Below are 12,795 nucleotides of genomic sequence, written 5' to 3' on the forward strand. Positions count from 1 at the left end.
TCTCTTCTAGTCAGCCTCCACCGACACGTGTACACTCATTTTATCTCTTTCTCTCTTGACAGTAATCATTTATGAAAGAGGGTGCCTAGAAAATATCTAGCACTAGGTTCCCTGTTTATTTAAAGGGATTTAACCCCAAAGTCATGAACCATGTAATCATTTTACCAATGAGGAAGTTGGGGTTTGGAGAGAACATGTATCTTGATGAAAGTCACATACCCAGCTGTGTGTGACCTGAGTCCATGCTCTTCCTGCGACACCTCAGTGCTCCAAGTTAGTGCTTAGCTTATGGGATACCTAAAATGAGGCAGGGTTTAGTCTGAGCCCACCATGTATCCTTGAGTACATCTCTTTGCTCCTTTGTTTTATCCATCTGTAAAATGAAGGTTCTCCATAGAATAGCTCAGACACTCCAGGAAAAATAGACTATAACCTAATGAGAAAATGGAACTGTTACAAGGATGGATGGTGGAGCAGACTGGGTATGAGTTTGTCATGTTGTGATTTTGCTCCACACCTTGATACCCTAGGATGAATTGAAGCTCACCAGACAGGCTCTGGAGAAGGAGCGGCTCCACAGCCCCAGTGTGACCAGCAGAGTAGAACAGGGCCCCAGAGGAGAGGCAGATGTACAGCTAGGAGAGGTGAGCTGGAGGCCTGGTGAGCACAAATGGCCCAGGAGGGATCTGCTGTCCAAGAGCTTGTCCCTTTCCTTTGGGAAGTGGGCTTGTGAAGCCCAGACCTTCCAAATGGGTCCCTTTGTCCTCCCCCTGTTCCCTGTCTGAGGACTTCCCAGGTGAGAGTCAGAGATCCCTCCTGCAGGTCTCAGGAGTAGACGCTGAGCCTGGTTCTTGGATGGAAGAGAAGCAGGTATGGGCAGAAAGGCTTGAGAACCTACAGCAAGTGGTGGCACAGCTGGAGATTGAGCAGAGCAGGCTGCAGCACCACAACGTCCAGCTGCAGACCACCCTGGAGCAGGTAGGTCTTTCCCACTGTCCTCACCAGCCTTCTCAGGGTCCAGTGAGCATGTTTCTCCACTTATGCAGCCCTCTGGCCAGGGTTGGTAAATTATAGCCTGAGGACCAAATTAAGCCTGCTGCCTGTTTCTGAAAATGCAGTTTTGTGGGAGTACTCCAATAGTGGAGTCAAAGAGTTGTGACAAAGATGGAGCGTCCACAAAGCCTTAAATACAACAGGAAAAGTTTGCTGGCCCTGCCTCTCCCCACTGCTTCACTACCCTTGGAGCTGCCCTCACACGCACATCTTGTTTCTCACAGCTGCTCTCCCTTTACACTCACACTCACGCGCACTGGCCTCTTGAGAAAGGCAGCTCCCCTTCAGCCCCTGAGCGGAGCCGCGACCAGCCCTGATTTCTCACTTGCACCTTGGCAGGTGGAGCGGGAGCGCAGGAAGCTGAAGAGGAATTCCATGCGCGCGTCACAGACAGGGGTCCTGGAAATCAGCGAGGTCACAGCAGCCTCACCCATGCAGCAGGTTTGCCTCTGTGCACTGACTGCAGCCTCTGGAGCGCCCCACCCCAGCACCAACATAGCCCTCTGCAGTGCATCCCCCAGGCTACCCTTGCAGAGGCAGACAGCCTCTTGAGCCAGTCCAGAGGGCCCTCCTGACTGGGTTCTTCCCCACCTGGCACAGCTCAGTCTGTCTCTGGCCCGGGAAGGAGGCCCAACATCATGGGCGGGGTTGAGTCCAAGCTAGCAGCCCTGCATTCTGAGGAACTCTGAACACCTGCAGTGATGTCTAATCTACCTGCTCCTGGACCAGTACCTCAGGCTCACCTCAGGGCAATGCTCACAGGGCTCCTGGTCTGAATCTGTGGCATATCGGTATTGGGTGGTGTTTGCCAGACCCAGATGTGCCTAGGAGCTCTCAGTGGCAGTTTTGTGGGCCTCTTAGACCTCCTGGCCCCTTGCCATACTGAATTTGCAAAATTAGGGTCCATAGTATATTCTGGGGCCAGAGTCCCTTTTTTTGGGTAAAAATTTTGGGAAAGACTCCCCAAACCAGCTTATACCTGAGTTATGCCCATCAGTAGGTAGCCCCGTGGTCTGGAAGGGAGGGACTGTTCCTGGTGGCTCTCCATCCCCCTTCCTTTCATGAAAGCTTCCCAAGGGCAGGTACCTTGTCTTACTTCCTCTCTGGATCCTTAGCTCACAGCTCAGGGCTGGCACAAAGCAGATGCACGGTATTCTTCTGTAAATGAAAAGGTGCCTCAGAGTGCAGTCCAAGCCTTAGGACATTCAGTATCAGGTCCCCAGGGGTGTCACCCATTAGGCTGGTTTGGCTGCTGCTGGGCCTCCTCTTGCCCTAGGGTCGTGGTGCCCCATAGAGTTCAATCTGAGCTCAGCCCTTGCCCTAGTCCCCAGGGTGTGATGAGCTGGTGGAGGAGGCCTGCAGAATCCCTGGGGTAGAAAGGCCTGATTCAGTAGGAACGCTGTTGTCTTCCACAGGATGGAAGAGGAGGACAGAAGGGCTCCTCAGATTCCAAGCACATGGCTGAATTGCAGAAAGAGGTGCGTTCTGGAAGGATTCATTTTCTAAGCTCCCACCCTTGCACTCAGACAACCAGCCTTTAGTGTCTGCTGGGGAGAATGTCAATCTATGTGGGAGGCAGAAGAGCTCTGTCCGCACTCAGCCTCCCATGTGCTTAGGAAGGGAAATGAAAAGGGAGAGGGCTGAGGAGCAGACAGAAAATTCTAGGACAGACTAAAGCAAACAGAAGCACCCTCTGCCCTCAGTGCGTCCCTGTAGGCGGGACTGTCGCCAGCACACCAGCCAGAGCAGCCTGGCACCAGGCCCTTCTCTCAGAGCTCAGGTCAGGCTGCCATGCTCAGGGAAACTGTACAGAGCCTTTGCCTCTCAGGCCTCACCTACAGGTTCACCTGCCTTTCCAGGCCCCAGGAACAATAAGAACTGTGGAATTATTATTTTTGAGCTTGTTTCAGAAAGTAGTCACTCCTGGCAGGGCCTGACTGCACAGTGAGACCTAAGCTACTACTTTGAATTCCTACAAAGCAGACCCTGAGACAGCCCAGACTAGGGTGAGACAAGAGAGGCCACTTGGGTGTAGAATGTATGGAGGTGCTCACTGTCATCCTGGAGTACCTCCTTAGATTACACATCCTGGGAGCTTCTCCTGCCTCACCCTCGTCCCAGGCCTGCCCTGAGCTCCCAGCAACTTCACCTCCTGGTGGCCTCAGTTAGACCCTTCAGGGAAGGATTAATCAGGGATTCTCAGCCCTGACTGCACATTAGAACCACCTGGGGAGCTTTGGAAAAAATGCTGATGCTCCGGCCTCACCACAGTCTAATTAGGTCAAAATATTTCTTAAAAGCTTCCAACAGAGTACAATAAAACTTCCTGCAGTGATTAAAATATTCTGCATCTTGATTGGGATTGTGTTTACACATGGGTATGTACGTTATCAAACCCAGCAAAATGTACACTTAAAATTTGGGCATAAAATTCTCCTTCAGTAGAGTTGATGAGTAGTTTTGTTGTTGTTTTTAAGCTCCCTATTGAGTCTCCCATGCAGCCAAGTTTGAGAATCACTACATTCTGTGTGATTCCCAAGGGCCAGGAATCCCAAACACTGAAATCTAATCCAGAGATTCACAGATGGGGTAGTTGATTCAAATGCTGGTCCCACGAGAGCCACAGGAGCAGAGCAGGAATTGCTGGAGCAGCTTCAGGGCCCTCATTTCCTCTCTCCCTCCTGGTTTTCCTGCCCCCAGGTGGCCCTGCTGCGAGCCCAGCTGGCCTTGGAGCGGAAGCAGAGGCAGGACTACATTGCTCGCTCAGTACAGACCAGCCGTGAGCTAGCAGGCCTGCACCACAGCCTCTCCCACTCACTTCTCGCCGTGGCCCAGACCCCTGAGGCCACTGTCCTGGAGGCTGAGACCCGCAAGCTGGACAAGTCCCTGACTCAAAGTCTGACATCCCCAGGGCCAGTACTGCTCTGCCCCAGCCCCAGCACTGCCCAAGCCACCTCCAGGTAGCAGCCACAGCCAGGCAGGATACAGGCCATCGTGGGAGCACAGACAGATAGGTGGCTGTAGAGTGGGTCATGGCCCCTCCACACAACTACAGATTTGCCAAAGGAAAGGCCTGGCTCTGTTACCCAACCTCAGAGCCCTAGGTCAACTGGCATTCCTAGCAAGAGGGAAGGACCCTTGAGGCTGTGAGAAGGCCTCAATTTACATGGAAATGAGGCAAATTATACTTGCCTGCTGGCCTAGAGTCACCCAGAGGAGTGCCTTGCCCTGGCCAGGTGGCATCTGCTGCCTCTCATCTAGAACTTCTTATCCCAGCTCTTCACCCTCCCTTTCACCTTCCCCTTCAACAATAAACCCTGGGTCTTTGCAGTTATTCTCTGCTGCTGTCTCCCCTTGTGTAACTAGGCAGCAGTGGCTATCAAGGGCATCTATTAAGGAAGAATTTGCTAAGGATTCCTATGGGGCGGCCTGAGTTTGTCATCTGCCTGCATTTTAGTAGAGAAGAGTTATGGAAAATACACAAGACGAAGCTCCTGTCCACAGAGAGCTTGAGACCAGTCGGCAAGAACAGATGAGCACCATCAGCAAGTCAGGGACATGTCTGAGTGCTGACTAGAAGGGCTGGAGAAATTCTAGGAACTGAGGAGGAGGCATGAACTGTCCCTTGAAGGAGGGAGGAGTTGTGAGGGGTGCTCAGAGGCAGAGTATGTTGGGGCTGAGGTTGATGGGTAGGGAGGGAGAATAGAGGGCCTTGGGATCTAGATTTGAACTCATGGATAAAGAGGAACTGTAATATGTCCTTGACTTAAAGCAAGTTCTGGGGCTCCAAAAACACCGAGTTTAACCCTTGGTTAAACCAAAGTCAGTCTCTGGAGTTCAGGTGCTCTATCTGGCCTTATTCCACTTCAGCTCCAGGTTAATGCCCTTGGTGTCCCTTCCATATCAGCTGGAACTGACTCTGGTCACCTGTAGTCCAGCCAGGCCCTGGTGGAGGCAAACTGGACTGAAACCAATTCACAGGCTGAAGACCTATTGTTGGCAATTTTCTCAATGCCTAAGAAAGAAGTTTTCTTTTAAAAAGCAGGGTATGACCTCAGTCTATCCCTCCACCCATAATCTGGAATTCCTCTCTGCTAAGCCTGGGATGGAACTAAGGCCTAGCAAAGATTGTGGGGGGTTGAGAGCAGCACTCCACTCACCCAGAGCTACTTAGCTAGACTCACTGTATTCCAGCAAGTGGAAGTGGGGCTGTTCACATGTAATGACGCTTTGTTCCAAAAATCCATGCAAAGGACTCAGCAATAGATGCTTAGGAAAAAGTTACAGTTTAGGCCCCCCAGACCTAGACCTGAGGCCCCAGAGATACTGGCCTGGCCCTCGTCCCTGTCAGACTCAGCTCAGAATCCTTACCTGGCCTTCTCTATCCTAGGAGTTCTCAGGGACAAATGACTTCTCTTGGTTCCCTACTTTTTTTGGTTCTCCAACTCTGGTTCTGTTGCTTAGAGGCTGAAAGGGAGCCCTACTTTTTACCTTAGAGTTTCTTCTCATACCATTATCTGTAGGTGGTAAGCCAAAGGCCTTATGTGCCACATCCCTTCTGGGAGCAAGGGAGTGATCATCCAGCCAAGTAAAGTGTCAGTTCAATAATAAACTAAACACTATTTGTTCTTCCCTCCCCATTCAACCCTCAGGAACACCCCCACCCTGCTCTAGACCTCAGGTGAGGATCTCCCCTCCCCACTATATACTTATGTCGGGTTTGGCTTTCAGTTCAAGTGTAGACCATGAACTTACTACTCTTACCCTCTAGCTTGTGGATGATTTTCTGCTCTGAGTTTCTAAAGTACACTTTCCTTGACCAATTATAGTATCGTCTGTATGAAGGGTCCCACCAGTAATGGTGCCAAATGCTCTTCACATCAGCTCCAAACCCAAAGAAAGCTGAAGTGGAGAAGCATCAAGGAAACAGTGTGGGTCTGGTCACATGAATCCAGTGGAAGAGAATGTCCCTGACCAGTTTGTTCTCATGGATGCTCCTGAGAAATGGTGCTGCTGATCGCCAGAACCTGGGGGGAAAGGAGGTCAGAGCCAAGCACAGAGGTCTTCTTTCCCAAAACTCTCCTCTCCAGCTTTCACTTTGTGAGCTCTGATAGAGGCTGGTACAAGCCACACAGTCCTGAGAGCAGTAGAGGACAAGAGCTGAGTCTGTCTGGGCAGTGTTGTTGCCCCCAGGGAGGTGCCTGCCTCTGGTGGGTGTGGCACCCTGTTCCCTTCAGAAGCCCCCTGCCCATGTTCTGTGTGTTAGAGCAGTGATCACCGTGTCACAACCCAATTACCTTTGCTCAGCTGCTTCCCTGCAAGGCAGTAGCTTGAAGGCAGAGAAACTGCCTGACACAAATCAGAGAAGGAAAAGCTGGTGATCTCCAGGGTGAGGGCAGTGGGCAGTGTATAGTCATAGACTGCAGAGTGAGGGCAAGAAAGACAGTTGCAACAAGCCCTTTCCATCAACTCGGGACCATTCCAGCCCACACTACATCTGGAAGCTGCAGCACCACCAGCAGCCTGTGGGTTGCTTGCCACATTGGGGGTATTCCCAGCTGCATTGTGTGCAGGGAAGTTCCGTTGGCCATGTTTTCAGGGCACAGAAGTAGGGCCTGGTTCATTCTGCAGAGACAGGAAGTCAGGAAGGCACTGGAACTCACAGCCTGGTGCTGCTCACTGCCCTCAGCCACGTGGCCCCACTGGCACACTGGTGCTCATCAATGGATATCCCAGATTCCATGAGTTCCCCTCGTGTAGCCTAGGACTGGCATGGGTGGGTCTCGGGGTCTGCAGCAGACTGGAGATCAGCTGTAATTGGGTTGAGTTTCCCAGCTTTGGTGCCTATGGAATAGAGCACAGACCACTTACCAATATGGCCGCATGTTCCAGCACAGAGAGGAGGCTGGGCCCCACTGGAGTAGAGAAGGGTCAGGGAGGGGATGCAGCCCAGAGCCCAGGGCCTCTGGAGACAGTGGTCTTCCACTCCCTCAGGAGCTTCAGGGCCCATCTGGAAACACTGGTCAAATCAGGCAGACACCCTGCTGGTGGAAGCAGGCTATGTGGTGCTTTGGTGAGCAGCCACAGAGCCTCTGCAGCTCAGGTCAGCAGCAAAACTTCCAGAAGTATCTGTGGAGGTAGGGATACCCACAAAAACAGTAAGGCAACCCTCGGCCTGGGATTTTGCATGCAGGTCTTAGCCCAGCCCAGCCCACGGGACAGTCCCTTGTCAGGCAGCTGGTTTAGTTGTTGGGTCTTAGGACAGACGACACATTCAGCTGTCTGTCATACCCCATTCCCCACCCCTACCCCCGCAATATCTCACCTCCTACCTCCTGATCCACCACCTACTCATTCCAGGACTGTGAAGAATGGAGTAGCTGAGCCCTGTGCAAACCCCAAGTCCTAGAGAGCAGAGGAAATGGGCAGGGGCTGGGAGGAAGAAGCAGGGTGGTTAGTGTGCTCCAAGCAATGAGACCCTCTGTGATCCTGGGGCACAGCAGAAGGGGTAGTGGATCAGCTCTGCTCCCCACACTTAGAAAGTGAGCAAGGAAGAAGGAAGGACAAGAACACGAGGTCTCAAGGCCCTAGGCCCTGGAATTCACTCCCTCTAACCTGCTGGGACCTGAGTTTGCCGAGACCTTAAGGAAGGTGAGGATGAGAAGGTAGGCTTCTCCAGAGAAGGGAGAGCTGTGCTTCCTGGCCCCAAGGATCTCACCCAATTCAGTCATCAGTAGTCTGTCGCCGTTTGGACATTATGATTATGACCTTTCTCCTTAGTCCTTTGTTACCAATGCCACTAGCTCTTTATATGCCTTAATAGGGCCTGAAGCTTGATGCAGGTGGAAGAGCTTGGAGGTAAAAAGGTGAATGGGTTGGGTCAAGGGAGAGATGTGAGCCTCTGCTAAGGCTGTGTGATGTGTCCATCTGAGAGTGGGTGCTCCCTGTCTCCAGCACATGGCCAATGTGTGGAGGAAAGGAGGGGGATGAGAATTAGTGTTAAGTTTGGTTCTTAATTAACTGCTAGTAGTTAACGTGAGGGGATGAGGGTAAGCTTTTATGCAGTGCCCGATGATCCTGGATCACTACTGCAACTCCTATGTTAGGTCCCTGTCCTAATCGCTCCTGTATCTGAATATGCCAGCCAGTCAGATCCAAGAGTCTAAGGCTTGTTGCTGGCTAAGAGCAGGTTCACATTCAAGTAGGCTGATTCCCTTGCCTTCTGATACTGTGTTACAGCTCGACAAGTTGTGCTGGAGCCTCTGGATGTAATTCTTTCCCTGTATCAGAGCTCACCTCGTCAGCTCATCTCCCCGACCCCAAATAGAGACCCTGTGGGTGAGATAAGGTGGGCAAGTTGCTGCCCCCTAACTGCCTCTAATCCAGCTTTTCATTCATTGGACAGATACTCACTAGCCCTGCGTGTCACAAAGCCCCACAATGAGCACTGAAAGGCAGAGCTCATCTTGGGGGACAGCGCCTAGAGATGGATAAACACTCGCAGAGTTAACTGGATGCCCAGAAGGGGCTCACCAGTCACTCATCGTGAGGCCAGGGGAAAGCATCACAACATCTTGGGGTATAGGAGGACTTGAGGGCCCTTTCAAAGTGTTTGTCAAGCCAGTTGGATCCACTGGGTTCATAGAATCGAGGTGCTGCTGCAGGTCCTGGGAGCAGTGGCAGGCCCGTGGAGTTGTACCAGCTGGCCCATTCAAGTTAGAGCTTTCTAACCAAAGAGCAGAAACACTGGCCACAGGTGAGCATCAGGGCAGCCCACAAGCCTAAAACCCACCACTAAGGCTTCATTCCTGTCCCATGGGACAACGTATAGCGCAAGTGGCAGGCTGACGCAGACACCACACCCTGGGAATGGTAGGAAGCAATGGTCACAGACTCCACCAGCGTCCCACTGGTCTGATGACCTCCATCACCTCGCACACCTCCTTCTGACACTTCACCTCTGGCCTCCATAGCCACCTTCCAAGCCCGACAATGGAAAAGCGACATTTAGCTTATCCTGGGGCCTCCGTGAAGTTGATGCCCAATGGGGTCCTTCATGCCAGCCCAGTTATGTCAGGCACCCCACTCCACAAGTCCCATTATGAGTCCCTGCGTGTGGACTGTGGATAAGACGACCTTCACCTTGACAGCCCAGGGTCCAGCTGGCAAGACGGCTGAGAAATCAAGTGTGATGGGGCCAGGAACAAAAAGAACAAGAATATGTGCCAAGGCAGGTGCACTGCATCTCCCTGAGGGGTGTCAACTATTCCCAATGCAGGGTTGTCACACATGAGACACAGGGGAGATGAAGAGCCTTTTAGTCCCTCCTGTGAAGAGATTCTACAGGAAAACTTTGTAATGTGGCTAAAAGTAAATTTCTATCTAACTATACTTTTTCTTGGTAGATTTGCTTTTCATTTATTTAAAGTGAAACAATTGCAAGCACACAGCCAAAAACTTAAAATAGAAAAGAAGGCAGCAGTTTCCCACCCCATTCTTTTCCAACCTTTCTCCAGCGGCGAACAGTTTTTTTAAACTCTGTTTTTGTAGTGGGTAACTCTATTCCTCTAAATAATTATATGTTTGTGCCATGCCATAATGGATCCAGCATCTGGAGCAAGATGACAATAGGAAGCTAACATGACCTACACTTGTGGGAGAGTCCTTGGACTTTGGCTCTGAGCCAAACACCCGGTATAGCTCAGTGCCCTGGGGAAGGTAGGTAAATGTGCTCTCAACTGTGTGAGGGATATTTGCATTTTCTTGGGTTGTGTGATGTTGGGAAGCCAAGGGAGTAGAATGTAGTGGATCCTTGTTTTGGATACCCAACAACTGGAAACCTCATTAACAGAGGCTATTTGGTTACCTTGAATTAATGTTTCTACCAAAAAAGCAGGGCAAATGCTCCCCCCAACCCCCACCCCGCCACTGGTTGATATAATAGTCTCCTCCGATGAATTGTCTTTATTTCTCTATCATTATAGACTCAATAATTGTTCTGTATTCACTGTGATTCAATCATAACAACTGGCTATTTTTGATGCTCAAACTGTCCCAGATTTGATGTCCAGGTTTTCCTTGTGCTTTTCCTGTCCAGACCTGGAATCTTTTAGTGGGATGAAAGTACTTAGAAAACAAAATCTGAGCTCCAGAATTGGTCATTGCTACTAGAATGTTACGACTTTTAGGCCATTTAGGTGACAGAGCATAAAATATATTTTGTAAATTATGAGTTCAAGGTGGTGATGGTTGCTTAACACTGTGAATGAACTTAATGCCACTGAACTGTATACTTTAATATTGTTAAAATTGTAACTTTTATGTATATTTTACCACAAAACAATTTAAAAATTGAGTTCATAATATTATTGCCAGTTTGAATTTAATGCTACAGGGTTTTTACTATACCTGTCTGATTCTGTATTTGGTTCCTAATAATATTAATGTAATTGTCCATTTACTTTATTCCATGATATTTATTATAGTTTAAAAAATTATACCAGTATCGTAATGAATCCATTGAGTGAAGTTTAAAATTTCTTTGTAGTTCTTTTCGTCCACAGACTATATCCTACAAAGGATACATAGTATATTGAGTTCTAAATGAACTTGAAAGAATTCTCTGGTGGTTATATTACTAATTTGATATACAGTGAGGTCCATTTGGTTGGTTTTCAACTTTTCTTTTCCCCCTTTCTCATTTAATTTTGTTTTCTGATAAAGTAAATATATGAGTCACATGGTGATACATTTGCTGGAATAGAATGTAGCCCTTTAGTGCCACCAGGAATGCAGTGAGAGAAATAAGCTAAGGTTTTATTTAGTAGCAGAGTGATCTCCATCCAGGGTCCACTTCAATCCCTTTGACATCCCAAGGTCCCCTTGACTACCTGTCACCCTCCTGGGGCCTCCAGTGGGCTGAACAGGCTGGGGACCATATCAACCATAGATAACAACTTCCCCTCACACTGCAGCTTAAGGATGACCTGTTGCTCTTCTTCAAAGCTGTACATACTGCTCTTGAATCAATATTTATCATCCCAGTAATGGGACCATCTCTTGATTTGGTCTATCCCAAAACCAAATAAGGATACCTGGGAGATGGGATAAGACCATGGGAGAGGCCATGGGGTAGCAGGCTGGATCCTGTCCTGCCTCCATGTCCACCTTATCATTTCTCCATACTCATTTAACATCTAGTATGACAGGCTTCCTCTTGGATCTGGGAGGAGAACAGAGTTCACCTCTAGGGAAGACAAACTGAACACACAGTGACCCCGGAGCCCAGAAAAGACAGCATCAAACTAGCTGTTCATCATATTGGAAGAAGAAGAAGAATCCCTCAGGGAGAGAAGAGCAGGGCATTTTCCAGGCAGAGGGGGCAGTGTGTGAGAAGGCATGAGGCAACTGGTGTATTTGGGGAATGCCAAAAAGCCCAGGGTATGAAGGCTGGGGAGGGTTCAGATGGTGCCAGGTGTTGAAAGCCAGGCAGAAACTTTAACCCGAAGTCCCTAGGAAAAGACTTTTTTTTTTTTTTTTAATAATTATTTTTTATTGAAGGGTAGTTGACACACAGTATTACATTACATGAGTTTCAAGTGTACAACACAGTGGTAGAACATTTATATACATAATTCTAGGTTCCAGCTATCACCCTACCAGGCTGTTACAATATCTTGACTATATTCCTTATGCTATACATTACATCCCGGTTACTAATTTATTTTACCATTGGAAGTCTGTCCTTCTTTTTTTTTTTTTTTTTTTTTTTTTGTGAGAGCATCTCTCATATTTATTGATCAAATGGTTGTTAACGACAATAAAATTCTGTATAGGGGAGTCAATGCTCAATGCACAATCATGCACAATCATTATTCCACCCCAAGCCTAATTTTTGTCAGTCTCCAATCTTCTGAGGCATAACAAACAAGTTTTTACATGTAGAACAAATTCTTACATAATGAATAAGTTACATGGTGAACAGTACAAGGGCAGTCATCACAGAAACTTTCGGTTTTGCTCATGCATTATGAACTCTAAACAGTCAGTTCAAATATGAATACTCATTTGGTTTTTATACTTGATTTATATGTGGATACCACATTTCTCTCTTTATTATTATTATTTTTAATAAAATGCTGAAGTGGTAGGTAGATACAAGATAAAGGTAGAAAACATAGTTTAGTGTTGTAAGAGAGCACATGTAGATGATCAGGTGTGTGCCTGTAGACTATGTGTTAATCCAAGCTAGACCAGGGCAATAAAACATCCACGTATGCAGAAGATTTCTCTCAGAACAGGGGGGGTGAGGTTCTAAGCCTCACCTCTGTTGATCCCCAATTTCTCACCTGATGTCCCCCCTGCGACTGTGCCTGTCTTAGGTTGTTCCTCCCTTGAGGAATCTTACCCGTCTCTGGCTAACCAGTCATCTTCCGGGGCCATACAGGGAAATGTGAAGTTGGTAAGTGAGAGAGAAGCCTTATTGTTTGAAAAAGTTAGCTTTTTACTTCTTTGCATATTTATGCCCTGTGGCTTCTATGCCCAGCATTTGTCTTGAGGTATCTTTACCACTTGGAAGAATTATGACACTCGGTAAATTTGATATGAGGCACGAATTCTATTTAAGGGTTGTAATTAGGAAGGAAGAAGAAAAGCTATAGAAGTAGCAGGCGGAAGAAAACATGGGAAGATTGATTATTTCTTTGACAAATCTTCTTGTAGAGTAACTTCAGCATATATAGG

At 48.5% G+C, this 12,795-nt stretch overlaps 1 protein-coding gene across 1 annotated transcript in view; it reads left to right on the plus strand.

Annotated features, from left to right (window-relative positions):
- The window catches only part of CEP250 (centrosomal protein 250), a 46,174-nt gene extending 40,356 nt beyond the window's left edge, over positions 1 to 5,818 (plus strand). The window contains exons 30-34 of the mRNA XM_057502930.1: positions 531 to 644; positions 787 to 978; positions 1,393 to 1,494; positions 2,469 to 2,531; positions 3,754 to 5,818. Coding sequence (XP_057358913.1) covers positions 531 to 644; positions 787 to 978; positions 1,393 to 1,494; positions 2,469 to 2,531; positions 3,754 to 4,017 — 735 coding nt within the window. The 3' untranslated portion in view covers positions 4,018 to 5,818. The remainder of the gene's footprint in view (positions 1 to 530; positions 645 to 786; positions 979 to 1,392; positions 1,495 to 2,468; positions 2,532 to 3,753) is intronic.
- Positions 5,819 to 12,795: the final 6,977 nt, after the last annotated feature.

This window comes from Manis pentadactyla, chromosome 5 (assembly GCF_030020395.1).
Source record: "Manis pentadactyla isolate mManPen7 chromosome 5, mManPen7.hap1, whole genome shotgun sequence".
Lineage (NCBI taxonomy): Eukaryota > Metazoa > Chordata > Mammalia > Pholidota > Manidae > Manis > Manis pentadactyla.